The sequence below is a fragment of the Halichoerus grypus genome, chromosome 3 (genome assembly GCF_964656455.1).
Source record: "Halichoerus grypus chromosome 3, mHalGry1.hap1.1, whole genome shotgun sequence".
Taxonomy (NCBI): Eukaryota; Metazoa; Chordata; class Mammalia; order Carnivora; family Phocidae; genus Halichoerus; species Halichoerus grypus.
In genome coordinates this window covers 97277342-97298246 of record NC_135714.1, presented here as the reverse complement: position 1 = coordinate 97298246, position 20905 = coordinate 97277342, and the positions used below count along the sequence as shown (strand labels likewise).

Genomic DNA, 20905 nt, shown 5'->3' with positions numbered 1-20905 from the left:
TTGGCTAGAGTCATTCTTTAGCATTTAGCATTGGGCAAAAAATAAGTTGCCAGAAGTGTTTTTTCCTATTTCTATTATGTCTGGGAAAGAAAGTTTCTAATTATTCTTTTTTTTTTTTTTAAAGATTTTATTTACTTATTTGACAGAGAGACACAGCGAGAGAGGGAACACAAGCAGGGGGAGAGGGAGAGGGAGATGCAGGCTTCCTGTGGAGCAGGGAGCCCGATGCGGAGCTTGATCCCAGGACCCTGGGATCATGACCTGAGCTGAAGGCAGATGCCTAACGACTGAGCCAGCTGGGCGCCCCTCTAATTATTCTTCATATTTAGAGTGATTTTCTTTCACAATGCAACATGGTCAAATTTTATTCTCTGACCTTGTTTCATAAAATACTAATAGTTAAAATAAAAGTGATTTTATTTTCACTCAGTCATTTATTCATTAATTCATTTTCAATAGCCACTGTCCTAGTTACTGGTGTTGCAATAGTGAAGCCTTCATGGAGTGTTTGTTTTAGTAAGAGAAGAGAGCCAACAGATAAATAATTTAAAGACAAAGTGCATTCAACACCCATTCATGACAAAACTCTTAGCCATTTAGGAATAGAAGGAAGCTTCCTTAAGCTAATAAAGAGGGTCTGGGGCACCTGGATGGCTTAGATGATTAAGCGTCTGCCTTTGGCTCAGGTCATGATCTCTGGCTCAGTGGGGAGTCTGCTCTCCCTCTCACTCTGCCCCCCCCCCCCGCCCATGTGTGCTCTCACTCTCAAATGAATAAATAAAATCTTAAAAAAAAAAAAAGGGTGTCTACAAAATAGTCTATTGAAAGAATTCCCCTTGAGAATAGGAAAAAATCTACTGAAAGATTTCCACTGAGGTCCAGAATAAGACACGAGTGTCACCATGACCACTTTAATTTTGTACTGGAGATCTAAGGTAGTGTAATAGGGAAGGAAAAAAAATCGTAAGGCTCAGAAAGGAGGAAGGACAATTTTTAATATCCAAAAATTACATGATGTGTTGGTAGGAAATCCAAAAATAGTCTACAAACTATAGAAATAATAAGTGAACATAGCAAGATTGCTAGATACAAGATCAGTACACAAAATCAATTGTGTTTTTACATACCACCAACAAAGAAATGGAAAATGAAATAAAAACAAGACACTATCTGCTATTGCATCAAAAAACTCCACCAAAGAATAAATCTGAAACCAGTAGTAATTAAAGATGACCTAAATGTGCTCAAGGATTGGACGACTCAATATTTAGGATGGCATCTCTCCCTCAAATTAATAGATTTAAGGCAATCTTAATCGAAATACTAGCATGTTTCTTTGTGGATACTGGTAAGCTGAAATTTATATGAAAATGCAAAGGGCCAAGAATTTCCAAGGCAATCTTGAAGAAGATGAGCAAAATTGGAGAACTTACACTAGCAGATATTCAGAGTCGACATATATGGTTATATATGTCAACGATGATACTAAGGTGTGGTGGGAAAAGGAAGGGCATTTCAGTACTTGGTGCCAATTAGATATCTTTATGGAAAAAAGAAGATATCTTTCCTGTATCTCACACATACACAAACATCAATTCCAGATGGGTTTCAGATTTATAAGTTTTAAGAATGTAGGAACATATTTTTTATGATCTTATAGTATTCAAAGATGTCTTTAAAAAGACACAAAAAGGTGACCACTAAAGGAACCAAAAGTTGAACTGGACTACATGAAGTATTTTTGGTCATCAAAAAACACCATTAGGGGTATGAAAAGACAACCCACACAATAGGAGAAAGTATTTGCAACATGACAAAAGGCTCATTAAGAATATATAAAGAAAAAAAAGAAAAAAAGAATATATAAAGAATTTCTACAGATCAATAAGTAAAAGCATACAACCCTATAGGAAAAAAAAATCTCAGTTCACAAAGAAGATATCCAAATAGCCAATAAATACATGAAATAAGCTCAATTTCACTGCTCATAAGAGAAATGTACATTAAAACCATAACATATCTCTACATGCTCACCAGAAAGGCTAAAATTAAAAAGACAAATAATATGAAATGTTAGTGAGAATGTTGAATAACAGGAAAACTCATATAATGTTGGGAATGTAAATTGATACAACCATTTTTGAAAAACTGGCATTTTCCTACTAAAGTTGGCCATAAGTGTGCTATATAACTAAAAATTCTACTTCTAGTTGACAGTCAACAGAAAAGAATAGTTATGTCCTCTGAAGGACAGGTACAAAAATGTTCTTAACATGATTATTCAAAAAAAGCTAAAGACTAGGAAAAAACCCAACCATCTACATTGGAAAGGAATGAAATAAAGAAATTTTGGTATATTCAAACAATGGAATGCTATAAAGTAATGAAAATGAAAGAATTACAACTATATATAATATATATAACTATATATACAACTATATGTAATTATAATATCTGTAAAAACAGAATAATATTTAACAAAACATGTGGCTATAGAAGAGTCCATACTGTATAATTCCTTTCATACACATCTCAAAGCCATGCAAACTAGTTGTGATATTAGAAGTCAGGATAGTTGATTTTTTTGAGGGAGGCTAGTGACCATGAGGAAGCACAAGGTGGGTTGCGGGGGGGATTTGGTACCCTTCTTTCTCTTGATCTGCATGCTGGCTTGTGAAAATTCACTGAGCACTACACTTATTACTTATGTACTTTTATCTATGTAAATTATAGTTCAGTAGAAAAGGAAGGACATTAGGCTATTATAACATGGTGAGTAAACTTTCAAACTATCAACATTTTGTAAAGGTTAAAAAATGATAATTAAGTGGAATTGAGTAATATGAAGAAAATAAAAATGGAGAGAGACATGGAATGTGGGAAGTTATGAAGAGAAGGGGTCACAGTTTTTAAGTAGAGTAGTCAGAGAGGTCTTATGAGAATAATTAACCTCCTTTTTCTTACCTGTATGGTAAAATTTTCCTGAAAATCCCAGGTTGAATGTAAAATTTGTGATTTGTGCACGCAAAAGGTTTTGAGTGTCAAGCAGGGCCTGAAATACACAGTTAAAAAAAAACACATTATCAGGTTAGAGAATGGCATTGAGAAGTTTTAAAAGATATCTTCCTTTTGCATTCAAGGGGTAAAACTAGTCCTTTATTACATGAGAGAATTAAATGATGGAAAGTAGTGTCTTTATCACTTCACAACTAGAAAGATGCTTTCAAGATTACGTAAACATATACATATATTTATCCTTTAGCTTGCAATAAATCAGCAAAAAGTGTCAGCTAGAAAAAGGAAGTTACATGAAAAGTTTATTCTGCATATATTAAAGGAATTATTATCTAGTACATAAAATATATCTCCTTTCACTTCTCAGGGACATAGATCACCAACTGTCAAAAGAAGGACACTCTTTAAGTGAAACTATGCACGAACGTATGTTGAAAGAATCATTATTATTTCTCAGATAAGTCTTTGGTCTTCAAAATCCAAGACTTCAATCTTTGAGTCTTAGATTCCCACAAGATAGTGACTGTTCTTCTAAAGAGGATATCACGATAAAGTACATCTCTAATTTGGCCTTTCATTAAAAAACAAACAAACAAAAACCCCTACTTCTGACAGTAAAGCTCTTTTAAAACAGGGTTTTAAATGTTACATCTTATAAAGTATTTACCATGCTATGAATTTTTAATGGACTTCTTTTATTCCTTCTCCTTCTTTTCTTTCTCATTTAAATTCCTATTCTTCTATTCCTTCTCTCCCTGCCATCCTCCCTACACAGACTATGGTAGTTGAGTACCCACTTCAACTAGGCAGAAAGTAACACTAAATGTTAGATTTGTAAAGGATCTTAGTTAACACTTCGTTTACATATAGGGAAACTGAGGAGAGATGACTTGCTCATTTTCACAGATAAAATTAGTGGTGAATCGTAGATTAAGGATATAGATTCCTTGATTCCATATGAGGTACTCTTTCCCCCTCTTTCCATAGTATAGATGGGCCCACAATAAAATCTTTTTTTTAGTAGCAAAGCTGACACCCAGAAGCCTTGCCCCATAATATTCAAGATTTCAATCTTTTTTTGGCATATAAATAGACATATCTTTTATTCAGAGATTACCCCATGATTGTATGCCTTATCTGTGCATATAAGTGATTCTCCTTATTGTGTAAAAACAGGAAGAGGACTTCTGAATCTCAAATTTAAATTCATCTGACCAATGACAAGTTTTTGAAAATTAGGTATCTAAATTTTTTTCTATCACTACTCTGTTTACTTGAACAACTTCCTTTGATTGCACAACTGAACTGGGAAATATGTGGGTTCTGACGGCACTCAAAGATGGAAGACAGGTCTGTTTGTGGATTTCCATGCCTAAGTATCAAAAGGGTTAATGATGGCAATGTCATTGGATGGCAGTTGTCATTAGATTCTGTCATCACAAGGCCTTGGCATGGGTTGGGCAGGGGAAGGAGAATTTGGTCAGCTCAGCAGTGACAAATAGTGGGACCCAGAATCCTGTTGTGTGAAGGGGTGGGGAGTGGTGCCGCCTGGATGTAAGGTGTGAGCCTTTCTCTTTCTGTCCTTATGAAAGGAACATAAGGTATAGAATAGGAAGGTATGGATTGAAGTGCCAGCTCTGGGACTTACAGTGAAGGTATTTAAGACTTGGGAGTCAGACTGCCTCAGCTGGAATTCTAGATCTGCCCCTATTCAGTATTGGGCATGTTATTAAAATTTTCAAACCTCAGATGCATCACATGTAAAGTAGGATAATAATAATTATCTCAGAGCACTGTTGTGAGGGTGACATACTTTTATGCTCTTAGCACCGTGACTGGCACATAATAGCTGCTCAACATTTATTAGTTGCTGCTCTATTATTGCTTTGGCCACTATCACTACTACTAACATGGTTGTTATTGTCAGTGATGTTAGACAATTCATATTCTCTGAACTTTTTCCTTCATTTGTTAGAGTGGAGACAATTATCTAACTCCTAGAGTTGTGATGAGGATTATAAAAGAGGTAATATATGCAGGAGGGCTTAATAAGCATTTTTTAAAAAGTGGCATAAAATATTAGGTGTTGATATAATTACCAGCAATTATAATATACATATGTATATATATTTTAAAAGATTTATTTACTTGAGAGAGAGAGAGAGCATGAGCTGGGGGAGAGGGGGAGAGAGAGAGAGTGCGAGTACGCTCGTGCACATTGGCGGGGAGGAGCAGAGGGAGAGAATCTCAAGCAGACTCCCCACTGAGTGCAGAGCCAGAAGCTGGGCTGATCACATGACCCTGAGACCATGACCTGAGCCAAAATCAAGAGTCAGACGCTTAATTGACTGAGCCACCCAGGCGCCCCTATATATATATATACGTATATATTATATATTACAATTATATCATCTGCCTCATTTACTTAAAGTTGTTTTTTTCATTTTATTGACCTTCAGTCTCCTCCAGCCTTTCTCCCTCCTTCTTCTTTTTCACTTCTTCTCCCCTGTTGAACATTCTAGCTGGCTCTTCCTTCCCTTTTGATCTTACCTTCTTCTTTATCCATCTTACTTACTTCATTTATTCATTCTACTCACTTTATTCAATGGTTAAAATATGGATTTGAAATCCATTTTAAAATAATTTCTTGTGTGGTCAGTGCTTTAAAGTTGGAAGTTTTTCTTTTTGTCTCTTTGAAAATAAAATCCCCAACTAAACTTGAACTTGAACTTTGCTTTGTGACTCTTGATTGCCTTTTAAAACTTAAAATACTTGATAAGAAAAAAAACAAACAAACAAGCCTATCCTGTTCTGAGGCCTTAGAAGCTAAATAATGTACCTGTGAACTAACCTCTAAATCAACTAGAATACATTGATTCAAATTATTGAACAAGACCTGATTATGCAGGTTTGAGTTGGCATTTTACACATTTATTTGACATTCTAGAAACAAACACTGAAGCACATAAAAGATATACTGAAACAGATGGTAGATACTAACATTATGCCTATATATGGTGAAGAGGAAATTTTATTTCTAGGTGATATTTTATATACTTAAGATAAACAGTAATATTTTTTATCTTTTATATATTTTTTATGAACCAGATTTTGGGGTTATCTATGAGAACAATGTTATATATTCATCCATTACTTCCATCTTTTCCAAAATATGCTTTTGTGCTAGAAGCTAGAGCACCCAGCAGTATTCTTAGATGATACCCTTTTCATGAAACTCTTCATTGCTAGAATGATTTTATTTAACATTAGTCTATTTAAAACTGAGATAGTCTATTATTACTATGAATAAAATATTACAAAACTGTTATAAATGATACTTTGCTTTATTCTTTATGTGCAACATGCCAAAAGTGGTGTGATAATATCTAAAAATTTAATCATAATAAGCCAAATCAATGTTCTAATACCAAATTCAGAAAACCACATGCATTTTGGGTAAGCAAACCCTCTATGATGTGCAGAGTACCTTGATCATGGAGAAGGTAAAGAATCACAACCACCTGCAGAGGTACCATTTAGTGGTCTCCTCCAGGCCAAGAACCCTAAGAACATAGATTTCTACTGTCAGGAATGGTCTGATTATTGAAAAATGGTACTTTTATTTTTAACTATTCCAAAACTTTTTATATATATAGCAAGGTAATTTATAATTCCATGTATCAGTAATTATTTTTAAAATAACATGTTACTTTTTCTAATTAAAAACTCAAAATCACTAATAAATCCACCTCTCAGGATAAGTTAATAATTATGATGGAATTCTTTCCCACTTTTACCAATAACTACCCAATTATATGTAGATCTATATAGGTATAGGTAAGTGAAATTAGAGCCATAAAGCAAAAATTAGAACTATACCAATTATTGCTAAAAATACAGTTTCAAATTTTGCCTTGTCATCCATCTATCATCTATCTATCTATCTATCTATCTATCTATCTATCTATCTATCTATTTATCTATCTATCTATCTATCTTTTAAAGATTTTATTTGTTTATTTGAGAAAGAGAGAGAGAGACAAACAAGGGCAGCAGCAGAGGGAGAGGGAGATGCAGACTCCCCGCCGAGCAGGGAGCCTGATGCAGGGCTTGATCCCAGAACCCCGAGATCATGACCTGAGCTGAAGGCAGCTGCTTAACCAACTGAGCCACCCAGGCGCCCCACCTTTGTCATTTAATAGTATATTAGGAAGCTTTCTTCTGTCACATTAATCTTCCAAAGCCAAATTTGTTGAGTGCAGAATACTGCATCAAATTGGTGCCCTATAATTTATTTAACCATTTCATCTTACTCTTGTACATTTAGGTTGTTTACATTTTTTGCAGAATATAAATACTGCTCTCTGTATCAATACATATTTATGTAACAATGAGGTAGCCATTTCTGCAGGAGATAGGAGGGTAAGAATAATTCTGCTTATTCTTTGGCAAACAAAGCAATTTTTCAGCGAATTTGAAAATGCTATGAAAGTATTAAAAGAGAATATAACATCCAGTTAAAATTATAAGAAATTAAACTATGAATATAGTTTAACATGAAAATTTGACTATTTCCAAAATGATTTTTTCAAATCTTGAATATGTATATGCTATCGTACTAACTTAGTTTTTTGAGGGTTCATTCTATAAAGCTAAAAGCACTTGCAGGCATTAAAAAATCCAGTTGAAGGCCAAGAAGATCTAATTTAAAGAAACTGAGCTCTGAGAACTGAGCAAAATGGGAGCTTTTATATATCTTTGGACTTTCTCCAACTTTCATTAACAGAGTGAATATATCAATTAAAGTAAATCGAAGACAAAATTTAAAAATAACTGCAAAAAAATGGAGATTCACATTAGTATTCATTACATGTGTGACATTCTTTGAGGGAACGTTTACTAATTTTGTGTTTCTTATCTGTGTTTCCCAGATGATATTTTGACCTGTTTTATCTTTTATAAGGTAACTAAAGGAGTTGGTGAGCCAAATGAAAGCTGGGGAAGAAATTTTAGTGCTGGGTGTGGTTTTCTAGCAATAGGCAAAAAGAGTGTTTCAGCACAGAATTTTTAGAGTCAATATTTTCTTAATCAGCTGAATACTAGTTATAAATATACATAATGTATCTGTATCTCCTAAAGTAAATGAAAACAATTGGGCAGCTAATTGCAGGATCTTGTGTCTATCTCCACACAAATGTGCACACTCTGGCATCACAGGCATTTAATGTAAAAGATCATTATTCCCACTTCGGACCCAGGAGACATGATTTACGTAGTTTAAGTGACTTCCCCCTAGTCACAAAGCTAGTTAAGTGCTGAGGAAGTGATTCAAGCAAGGATTTTGGATTTCAAAGCTCACTGGTTCTGTTGTCCACAGAAACACAAGAACACTAACGTTGAACACTGATCCCACTGGCATAACAAGCCGTTGGTGACAAAATCCACTAGAAGGGGGTAAGAGGTGGCTTTTCGTGTCACTTTCACTAATTGGTTGTCACTCCTAGTTTCCAAAACCCAAAGGTATGAGGGGGACGGGAAGACTAGGTTGGTCAGTGAATAGCCAGCCCAACCAGGAATGTTTAGCCCCTGGTGTCCATAGTAAAGAGCAGTGCCTCTGTCCGCCTGGTGTGGAGCTGGACTGCAGGGTGCGGAAGGGCTGGACATGCCATAGGGCTGGCACCTTGGTCTCCTCCTCACAGGTGCAGAACTAGGAAGGCTCTGTATAGAAGACCTGTTCCCAGACCAGGAAGACACGAAAACGTGCTGAAAACAGTTAACTGGGCATAATATTAGAGTGAAGGCATCTTGCATAATTTGAAGGAAGACAGCTTTAGAGGAAAACAATGGCCGGGGCCAACTCTACTATTTGACCTGCCTACCCAATGACACTGGGGTGGGAAATAAGAAGGAAATGCAGGCAATAGGGTCAGCCAGTGGAATACATCAGATTTGGCTACTTTTTGTCACAGTATTTAAACTCTCTTGACAAGAAACCTGTAGATCTAGAGCTGTACTACCCGACAATAACATTCCTAATGGTAAAACAATCACTCAGTTTTTAGTTGTCCAAATTTAAAGTCTACACACCAAAAGGAGGAAACTATGTTCATCCTGCTACTTAAAATATAAATACCAAAGGTTGGAGTGTGTTTTCCATGATTTACATGAGCCCTATCACATTTGGGAAAATGGATAGGAAACGTTCACCTGGGAATTTGCTAATTATAGTGAGGTGTTTCAGAGATTATCTTGCTTATTGTTGACATTACCTTAAGCCATGGCCACCATATACTGAACGCTCAGACCTTGAGTGGCCTCACTAACATGGCATGATGAATGCAGATGTGGAATCAGCGTGACTTAGGAGTCTGACTCTGCCATCTGACTACTGCCTAAGCCTGGCCAAGTTATTGATCCTCTCCAAATCCGTTTCCTCCTCTGGGAAATAATGATAACAATATACTGCTTGTGGATTTGGTATAAAGACCAAATGAGAAAATGGATATATGGCCCCAAAACCTTTCCTAGCACATAGAAGTGGAGTTTTAGCTCTATGAATGGAATCATTTGTCCCTTTCTCAGAACCTTAGAAACTCCTTATCATCCTATCACAAAATTCTATCTTCTCTTTTTCCCTGTGACCCATCTAGAGTAAAATCAGGCATATGCCTAAAATTTCAAATGGTATTTTCAAATTGGGACTTAGTACTTTTCAGGGTTGTCTAATCGGCACTGAGGATTTTAAGGAAAAGAGGAAGATGGTGTAAGCAGCTGTCTCATAGTAACTTTTACAGGGCTTTATATTCCTTTCTAAGTGACCTTAGAGAATTCTTCATTCTCCAACTCAGTGTTCACATATTTTATTGTTTGTATTGTAGTAACAGAGTAAGGACAAGGGTTTGTGTGAAAGCAATGAGAAAATAGTTATATAGTAATCTTAAATTATTTCTGTTACATATTTAAACTGGTCCAGAGCATACATTATACATGACCTCTAAATTATACAGATGAGAGATGGTTTTGCTAGAACATTTGTTGACATGAAATTGGCAAATAATGATACATGAGTGGGAAAATAGGGAACAATTAAGTAACTCCTATTGTAAGTATTCACTTGAAATTGTTATGCATACTCTGTTTAGCTTATGGTTGATATACTTAAATAGTCAAAATATTAATGTACTTTTTAAAAAAAGAAACATATGGGGCACCTGGGTGGCTCAGTCGGTTAAGCAGCTGCCTTCGGCTCAGGTCATGATCCCAGGGTCCTGGGATTGAACCCCGCATCAGGCTCCCTCCTCAGCAGAGAGCCTGCTTCTCCCTTTCCCTCTGCCTGCTGCTCTCCCTACTTGTGCTCTCTACCTCTCTGTCAAATAAATAAATAAAAAATATCTTAAAAAAAAAAAAGAAACATAAAAGTAGTTCACAGTTTCTTACAATATAGTATCTTTAGGAAACTGTAAGTTATATCTCACTCATTCAATTATACAGAAAAAAGTTTTATGTGTTGTAATAAACATAATTTTAACACCTTAATAATTTATTTTTATTTTTTTATTTTTTTAAAGATTTTATTTATTTATTTGACAGAGAGACACAGCGAGAGCAGGAACACAAGCAGGGAGAGTGGGAGAGGGAGAAGCAGGCTTCCCGCAGAGCAGGGAGCCCGATGTGGGGCTCGATCCCAGGACCCTGGGATCATGACCTGAGCCGATGGCAGACGCTTAACGACTGAGCCACCCAGGCGCCCAACACCTTAATAATTTAAAATACTTGCTTTTAGCAGCAAAGCAGAGAAGGAAGCAGAGGTGTAGGATTCCATATAAGGGGACTGGGGCATCTCAACCCACATACTATTATTTCAGAGTAAATTAGATTTCCCCTAATGGCTGCAGAGGTATGTTGGAAACCCCTTAAGTAGCATATCTGTTTTTCTTTTTTTTTTAATTAAGTTTTTAAATTTTAATTCCAGTATAGTTAATTTATAGTGTTATATTAGTTTCAGGTGTACAATATAGTGATTCAGCACTTCCACACATCACCTGGTGCTAATTATGACAAGTGCACTCTTTAATCCCTATCACCTATTTAATCCATCTCTCACTAACCTCCCCTCCAGTAACCATCAGTTTGTTCTTTAAGGTTAAAAGTCTGTTTCTTGGTTTGCCTCTCTCTCTTTTCTTTCCCTTTGTTCATCTGTTTGTTTCTTAAATTCCCCATATGAGTGAAATCATATGGTATTTGTCTTTCTCTGACCAACTTATTCAACTTAGCGTAATACTCTCTAGCTCCATCCATGTCATTACAAATGGCAAGATTTCATTCGTTTTTATGGCTGAGTAATATTCCAGTGTGCGTGTGTGTGTGTGTGTGTGTGTGTGTATGTGTATACACACACACACACATATATATACACATACATATACCACATCTTTATCCAGTCATCAGTCGATGGACATGGGCTGCTTTCATAATTTGGCTATTGTAAATATTGCTGCTATAAACATAGCAGCGTCCATGTATCCATCCCTTTGAACTAGTGTTTTTGTGATTTTGGGGTAAATACCCAGTAGTGCAATTGATGGATGGAAGGGTAGTTTAACTTTTAACTTTTTAAGGACCCTCCATACTGTTTTCCACAGTGGCTCCACCAGCTTGCATTTCCACTCATAGTACAAGAAGGTTCCTCTTTCTCCACATCCTCACCAACACCTGTTGTTTCTTTTGTTTTTGATTTTAGCCATTCTGACAAGTGTGAGGTAGTATCATTGTAGTTTTGATTTGCATTTCCCTGATGATGAGTGATGTTGAGCATCTTTTCATGTGTCTCTTGGCCATCTGGATGTCTTTTTTGGAGAAATGTCTGTCCATATCTTCTGCCTATTTTTGATTGGATTGTTTTTTTTGGGTATTGGGTTGTATCAGTTCTTTGCATCTATGTTCATCAGGGATATTGGCCTGTAGTTATTTGTATCTGTGGTATAGGTTGTAATTTCTCTTCTCTAATTTATGATTTTATTTATTTGGGTCCTTTCTCTGTTCTTCTTGATAAGTCTGGGTAGAGGTTTATCTCTTTTATTAATTTTTTCAAAGAACCAGCTCCTGGTTTCATTGATCTGTTCTGTTGTGTTTTTTTTTTAATTTCTATGTAATTTATTTCTGCTCTAATCTTTACTATTTCCTTCCTCCTGCTGGCTTTAGGCTTTGTTTGTTGTTCTTTTTCATCTCCTTTTGGTGTATGGTTAGGTTGGTTGTTTATTTGAGATTTTTCTTGCTTCTTGAGGTAGGTCTGTATTGCTATATATTTCCCTCTTATGACTACTTTTGTTGTACCTCAAAGGCTTTGGACTGCTGTGTTTTCATTTTCATTTGTTTCCATGTACTTTTTGATTTCTTTGATTTCTTGGTTTACCTACTCATTGATTAGTAGCTCTTGCTTCAGTGAGGGATAAATGGGGCTCAGACAGACCTCTGGGTGCTTCAGGTAATAAGGGCAAGTTTGGGTCAATAAAGAACCTCTTAGTGTGGCTTTAGATCAGATTATGGATCCTTTTTGGAATGGACTGAAATGCTTTATGACTTTTTTTTTTTTTTTTTTATGAAAGCTCTAGTGAAGACACAGGTGTATACTTTGCCTCGCAACTTTAGTCTGCTGGAACCTAACTGGAAATGCAGAAATAAGAAAAATGCCTATGAAATCAGAAAAGCTACCCAGAAGCAAGTATTAAAATTATGAACATTCTTTAAGAAAGGGTTTCATGCTCTCATTTGGAATCACTTTTTTTTTTTTTTAAGATTATTTATTTATTTATTTATTTGACAGAGAGAGACAGTGAGAGAGGGAACACAAGCAGGGGGAGTGGGAGAGGGAAAAGCAGGCTCCTGGCTGAGCAGGGAGCCCGTCGCGGGACTCAATCGCAGGATCCTGGGATCATGACTTGAGCCGAAGGCAGACGCTTAATGACTGAGCCACCCATGCGCCCCAGGAATCACTTTATTTTACATATAGGTCTACAAGCTTTGTGACCTGGTTTCCAAAAATATAGCAGGTTAGATAAGTTAGCCTACAGAAACTGACCACAAGAAAAGATGCTGAAGAAATTAATGGAAGAATTAGGCGGAAAAAGTATAAATCAACACAAAAACTAAGTATATAAACATATTAGGGAGGAGGCAAATGGCTGAATGCACCTCCATAGGCTGTGAAGCTTCACTGCACAATAATCCAATCACTGATGTTCAGTAAAAATGAATATGATAAAGTTGAAAAGTAAAAGTTGTGCCGTTGAGTTAATTAACTCATTAATTAAGTATACATTCATTGAGTACCTACTATGTGTCAGGCCCTTTGTTAGTTGCTAGGATAATCAAATCACACCCATCACTCAGTGACAAGATGTTTCAAGAAGAAAATGAGATATCTGAGAAAAGTTTTTTGTTCTCTAAAGTGGTAAACAATGTTTAAAAATATTAATATAGTCTAAAATAAGTTTTCTCGAAGATGGTTTATAGTCAAATGCCATTACTGAATGACTTAGAGATGAGTCAAACAATTTTAGGTATCAACTCATTCTTCTCACTCAGGCCCAGCCCAAAGACCTTCTTATTGTTAGGGAAACACTCCAGAATTGTTCTTGCTTCTGGGCCTTTGCTCTTGGTGCTATGCCTCTTTCCTAGATCATTATATTTTTTTAAAAATTGCATTTATTTTATGTCTCTGCTCCAATATTACCTTATCAGAGAGGCTTTTCCAGACCATTCTTATAAACTTGGCAACAACACACGTCTACCTCCTGAGGTTCAGACTTTCCCATCTTCTTTGCCATACATTACTTTCTCCACAGCATCTGTCAGTACCTAATATGTTATACTGCTTACTTGTTCATTTATTTTTAAAAGATTTTATTTATTTATTTGAGAGTGAGTGAGAGAGAGAGAGCACAAGCAGGGGGAGAAGCAGACTCCCCGCTGAGCAAGGAACGCAATACAGGGCTTGATCCCAGGACTCCAGGATCATGACCTGAGCCAAAGGTAGATGCTTAACTGATTGAGCCACCCAGGTGCCCCCTGTATACTTGTTTATTGTTGTCTACTCCCACTGAACACAAGAAATATGAGAGCAGGGACTTTGCCTGCCTCATTCACTGAAGATTGCCCAGGGCCTGGCACTCATAAAATTTGTTGAATGACTAAACAAATGAATCTATGCTTCTGAATTGAAATTTTAGGTAGTTGAGCCTGAAGCTGAAGTACAGTTCTGGAACTAAAAAAGTAACTAAAATTGAGAAAAATGAGTTCTTTAGACCAGTCCAGCTTCTCTGGAATAGCAGTAAAAGCAAAAAGGATGGTGACTCTAAACATGGAAAGAGAGAAAAGGCCAGCCAATTTGAAGAGACCAGAAATAGAAATGACCTAACATCTGACAAAGACTTCAAGGCAAGTCAAGCTACCAGAATAATTTACTATGACTTTCTGACAACATTCTAATTGGGAGGCTATTAAGAAAGATAATAATGTGGTTTCTGGAGGGAAGGTTCCAGGGCTTGAATCCCAGCTCCAAAACACTGAATAACTTTCATCTTGGCAAATGCCTTTCCTGAGCCTCAATTCTCTTATCCTGAAAAAAATGGGTGACAATGCTTACCTCATAGGGTTATAAGTTCTGGATGATGTTGTTTGTGTAAAGCTTAGTGCCTTGAATATGATAATCACAATAAAATTTTAATACCTTATCCTAATTCTAAAAAGTAGGTATAACATTAAAAGTGATAAACATTGGACATGAGTGGTTTAAAAAAAGGAAAAAAAAATGATAAGAATATAAAATGGAGTCAACTATAGTACAAATATAAAAAATGAACAATTAATATGTTGGGCACCGATATTAGTTCTGTTTTGGCTGTACTGCAGTGGACATGGTGGGGGAAGCATATTACTACAACTGGAAAAGGGGAAAGACCCCAGGAGTTCTTTCATGGAGATTGTCCTCTATTCCCTCAGGGGATGAAAGAAATATTTGGCAACCAGAACCTGACTAGAGAGTCCTCTGCTTGGGATGGAACTAAGAATGCACAATAAATTATGATAATCACAGGGTAGAATCACAGAACGTTAGAGGTGGAAGATATTTTAGAGATTGCCAAACCTGGTATTTCTCAAATTGTTGCACTAAAGCATCTGTCTTTGAACAGGAGGATAAACGTATAACTGCCTATCCCTCATATTCCTGAGACTTTGCTCTATACATTGACATGGTTCCTATAAATAAAAAGATTTCCCTGGAGTCTATGCTTAACTGAAAAATCCTAGGAGATTTTTCAATAATTTACTTGGTTTTAACAGAATAGTTTTAATTGTTCACCAGTTAAATTATAAAAGCAAACCAAAGCAAAATAAGAAAAAATCATTTTTTGTTAAATTTGCAAAATATAATTCTACTCATGTATATTATTTTAATTTCATCTCTTCTTAGCTGATCTAATCAGACCTTCTTGTAAAACTCTTGTACCTCATAAAAGCTCTTTTGGCCTGGAATTTTTCTCCACTAAAGAAGCTTCTTTTAATACTGGGACTTAGGTCACAGACATTTGAAAGTTACTTATGTCTGACTAATTTACCTAAAGGGAAGTATTTCCTTTCTTTCCTGATTTCTTTTTCCTTTTGAGTGAAAAAAGTTATGAAAAGTTATAGGTTTTAAATAAATAATATCAAAATCAGTCAGAAATAGTGCTTGCAGATTTTAACATCAGGTTTTATAATATTTATTTGTTAATGGGATAAATAGCAGCTTGTTTGTATTGCTCTCCCAGTTTGCATGATTTCAACCTTCTCTTGCGAATAGAACGTTCATCTATTTTAATTAATTAAAGGTCAAAGAATCCACAGCCAATTAATGCAGAGTTAAAAAGCACATGACTGCTGACTTCATATTTATCCTCATGGGCTTTAATAAGATGGTGCAGTCCATTCCATTTTAGAATGCGCCTTTCAGTGGTTTATAAATGCCTCAAAAACTGATTTCTCAAAGCAGAACTACACTTTAAATTAGATTTGCTCTCAAACTTTTGCTCCCTGTTTAAAATATCTGACATTCAGCTCTTTGTGAAATGTGCAATCAAATGCAGGATAGCTCAGTGCCCTACCAGGTTCTCTCAGCAGGGCTGTGTTAGCTGTATAGGTGAAGGAGAAGGTTCTTTAGGTGGCTTCTTATTCCTGATGGTGAAGTAAGGGGTCCTGTGAGACAGTGCCATGAGGATCAGATGGTCCTTTGTCCTAGCTGCTCCATGGGCCGGTTATATAGTCATTTTATGAATTTGTGTTTGTGGCAGGTGGTCTCTTTCCATTGGTGCTCTAGCCCTGTGCCCTTTTTCTTTTTAGGCATGTTCTTTGAGCTACAACAGGGGTAGCCTTTATGTCCATGATGGACTTAGCTTGACATGTCCCTTCTTTTTTGGCTAGACTTTTTCCCTTAGTTATCACTGCTTCTACCTTTTTCTCAAAGTTTATGCCTTACTCTTCATTGCTCAGGATCGATAATGAGCTCCTAGTTACATGAAACCCTTTTTATTTTTAAATATATCACTTGTTATAAAATACTCTGTCATACGCCTCCTGTTTGGAAAGAAGGTGGAAATATTCACCAGATGCTGATGTGTAATTGGCATGTGGGTTTCACATGTACACAGGCAAAGAACAGAATAGAAACTTCAGTGCTTTAGTCTTTGAAATCATTAAACAGAATATTGAAGATCACGTTTGCTAACACTGTGACTTCAGACCATTCCCAGTATCTCTTCTAATAATAAATCCTAGGCTTGATTTAAATTTTGAATTATAATTGGTAAGTTGACTCTAAAAACTGGGAAAAGATGCTGTTATTTATTCGGGTTGTTTTTCTCCCCCCGCAGCTTTATTGGGTTATTTTATCCGATTTAGGTCACCAAACAGTTGTTTGTTCTCAGTGACCCAGTTCAGATGCAAATCAGTGACCTAGATGGGAGTCCTCTTACTACTCCAGGAGGCCAGGGCAACCTCTACTCAGTTCCCTCATGGGAAGTTTTTTCCTTTACAAATATAACTTCACATAAAACTAAAATTAAAGTGTAATCAGTGATAGAACTGCCTGGGTCCCATAGGTTCTATAACATTGTCTGCACATCACTAAAAAATATCACATATATCCCATTACTAAGGAAGAAAGGACTTACACACCAAAGTAATTGACATATTTCTGCATGATTGATTAAAAACTTTGAAAAAGTTTAAAAAATGTTCTTTTCCCATAAATGCTTCCAATATTATAAATTCCAAATAAGAGCTGCACTTGTTATTCCCTGAACCTATGGAAATCACCTGCCTCAGTTGAATAGACCTGACAGTGCCCTATCCTCCCCGTTTGCCTCATGTGCCGTCTAATACTATCACAACAGAGGCGACTGGCTATCAGGGAGCCCACACAGCCTGGACATAGAGGCTGTGACTTCATACCTAAGCTTCTCAACTAAGACACAACCGAAGTGTCAAGGACGTTACCACCCACTCTGTTCTTTATTACTCTGTTTGAAAATACGCCCAGTGGACATTGCTGCTATAAACATCGGGGTGCACGTAGCCTTTCGGGTCCCTACTTTTGTATCTTTGGGGTCAATACCCAGTAGTGCAATTGCTGGATCATATGGTAGCTCTATTTTCAACTTTTTGAGGAACCTCCATACTGTTCTGGTAAGCGCTGTGAATTGTGCAGGACTGTTGAATCTCAGATCTGTACCTCTGAAACAAATAATGCAATATATGTTAAGAAAGAAAAAAAGAAGAAGAAGAATGTAGCAGGAGGGGAAGAATGAAGGGGGGGAAATCGGAGGGGGAGAAGAACCATGAGAGACGATGGACTCTGAAAAACAAACTGAGGGTTCTAGAGGGGAGGGGGCTGGGAGGATGGGTTAGCCTGGTGATGGGTATTGAGGAGGGCACGTTCTGCATGGAGCACTGGGTGTTATGCACAAACAATGAATCATGGAACACTATATCTAAAACTAATGATGTAATGTATGGGGATTAACATAACAATAAAAAAATTAAAAAAAAAAAAAAGAAAAAAGAAAATACGCCCAGTGGGTTTTAAAAGTGGGTTTTGGAAAGTTAATTTGAATGCAAACATTTCAGAGATTAATAAAGTTATACAAAATTGACCAAAACCAAATTGCAATTTCTTTGTTTTAGAAGCTTGTTAGGATGGACTGTGTAAAATTAACATTCCAAGAGACACTGTAAAGGCTGAGGAGACTGAAGAGTTGAAGTGTTCTTTCTTCAGGCAGCCCGGCGCTGTGAGCAAGCACCGTGTGCAGCCAGGCAGGCCCTGGCCACTCCTTATTTGGAGTTCACTGAGAACAGTGCGTGCGCATTTAAGATACTTGTGAGTTTCACATTTATTTGTATGCTGTGTTAGCTTGCTTGTTATTCTCAATTAAATACCCTAAGATCAACATGGGGAAAAACTCATATTCTGTTTTGACCATGGTTTTGGTAATTGCTGATAACCTTAAACATCTGCTTTCATCAAATTCTGAATAGTGATTAGTTTGATAAGGAATGGTTTAAAATGTTATTCTCAGTTCCCTCACTGCCATTATTTTGATTCTCAATCTTTTTTAAACTGGATACTACTGGGGCTTATGTAGATGTCTATCATTTCTGTTATTTGACTGGTACTTTCACAGAAAACCCAAGTGGTGACTAAGGTTTTGGCCAACTGTTCTGCTTATTTTCAATTTCACTCTGAACAAGGGTGGGAACTGAAACCAAAGAAAGAAAAAAAATTATGTAACACTATAATTCTCTACCATCCCTAGTATGGTGAGTTTCCCAGTACCTGAAATCATCCCATATTCCAGTGTGTCTAACAACATCCCACAGGTTCTACTTGGGGAACACTATCCTAGTAGAGAACTGATAAGGTCAGCCTGCCTTGCATTAAAATCCAGGTTCAGAACTTGGAATTGTCTCTTGGGCGGAAGTGTAGTAAGTCTGTATTTGGCCTTAAGTACGCATATTTTGTGTGTTGTCCTTTGTAACATAGAGAGAAAGTCTGGTATGGAAACTGGAAAAGAATCCTTAAAAAGTCATCTTTCTCACAAAGACAGTAACTTATGCCTTTCAGAGACACACCCCCTTATCTCCACCTCCCCACACCCCCCAATAATACAGGCCAAGTATGAACCCTAGAGAAGCTCTGGGTTGGCAGCCAAAGTTCCAATTCTATTAGATGGCACTGAAATCCTAGGATAGACTGGAACCGATTAGGGTTATTCATGGCTGAGAGAAATCCTCCCACTCTGAGATATTATGACAAGGTGACGGTTCCATGAATCTGTGACTGTAGGGGTGGGAAACTGGTGGTAAGAAAGGAAGGGAATATGGAATACAAAAGACCTTCTAGGATTCTCTTTATCAGGTAGAAAGAATTGTGACTTTCTCAGCCTTCCCAGTGATCTGGCACAACAGCAGCCAACTCAGGGGTCCCAAGGTATCCCTGAAGAAAGGCCAGAGCTACCGCGGATCCAGCAGAAATGGTGAGCTGGCCCTCCAAGCATGTACAAGTGCTTTAATGGAGCACTACATTTTGTGCTACCAAGGGAATGATGAGGATACTAGAAAGCTGTAATTCTGATTTTGAGATAAAAATAATGTAACTTTACATTTGTATTATTGCTTATAATTCACAAAAACCTTCCACATATCATCTCACCTGATCCTTACAACAACTCAAGAGAGGCAAGGCATAAACTATTAATGCTACTTCACATTTAAGGAAACCGAAGCTTAGATAGGTTAAGTAACTTGCTTAAATCCACACAGTAAATAAGAGGCAGAATACGGGATTTAAACCCATATCTCCATATGGTCTGAGCTGTCTTGTCTAGAAACAAGAAAACTAAAAATATCTTGACTAATATACTTTCCAAGTATAATATCTGATATAGACAAGTCTTTCAATTCTTTTTTTTTAGAATATAAAACCACCTTTCTTGCCACAAACCATGCCTTTTACATCTTTCCACACTAATATTTTTGTATTAGTGTAGAAAGATAATGTGTCTTACTCATTTTATGTTTATTTCTTAATCTACATTCTCCCCCCATGTATAAAATCTTGTGTTTATATGTATATATATATATATGTGTGTGTGTATGTATTACATATATATGTAATCTTTCGTGGGTATGAATTAACCTTTCATTTTTCTGTTAAAAAAAAAGTATTTAATGCATTTAAAATGGATTTAGTATTACTAGGCCAAGAAATTTAGGCCAAACTGATGAAACTATAGCACTTATAAGTTCACTCATTTACAGTAGAGAGTGTAGATTAAGGCTTGATATCCTGAGAGTTAAGGTCTTAAAAGTGCTCTATTGTGATTCTCCACAAGCAAGAATGACTTTCACATTGACACTAAATGTGATTTTCTGTCCTTAGGCCAAGCAGGTTGGCAGATTGCTTTTATGTAATTCCTGTGAAGCTGGCAGGAGGTGACTCATATACATAAATGCCTCTTTCAATCAGGAAGAAGGTGTCAGAGGGCGGGTGGGTGGTGTCTGGATGACTAAGTTTTAAGATGTTAGGGGTACTGAAAAAAACAGTTAAAATGAGGGTTTCTAGGGAGATGCACACATGAGAGTCTCAGGATCATGTCAATGAATCAAAGGAAAACTTTGAAAAGATCCTACTACATTATTTGAATCTTAGTGCTTATTTCCTAACACTATGCAAAGAGAAATTCCCCAGACTACGTGTAACTTAAAAACAGCCCAGAGTTTAAACAAGTTCTAGGAATGAGACTTGATTGCAAGGTGATAAACTGGAATATTAAGTACATTGTATGAAAGGGACAGA

The 20905-nt window shown here is 36.5% G+C and overlaps 2 protein-coding genes across 2 annotated transcripts in view; one reads left to right on the top strand and one right to left on the bottom strand.

The window, feature by feature from the left end:
* LOC144381367 (uncharacterized) overlaps positions 1-20905 on the top strand; it is a 476769-nt gene that overhangs the window by 143211 nt on the left and 312653 nt on the right.
* LOC118535461 (bifunctional heparan sulfate N-deacetylase/N-sulfotransferase 3) overlaps positions 1-20905 on the bottom strand; it is a 178626-nt gene that overhangs the window by 119909 nt on the left and 37812 nt on the right. For both annotated transcript variants that reach the window (XM_036091796.2, XM_036091795.2), the window contains exon 3: positions 2965-3052. In XM_036091796.2, coding sequence (XP_035947689.2) covers positions 2965-3052 — 88 coding nt within the window. The remainder of the gene's footprint in view (positions 1-2964; positions 3053-20905) is intronic.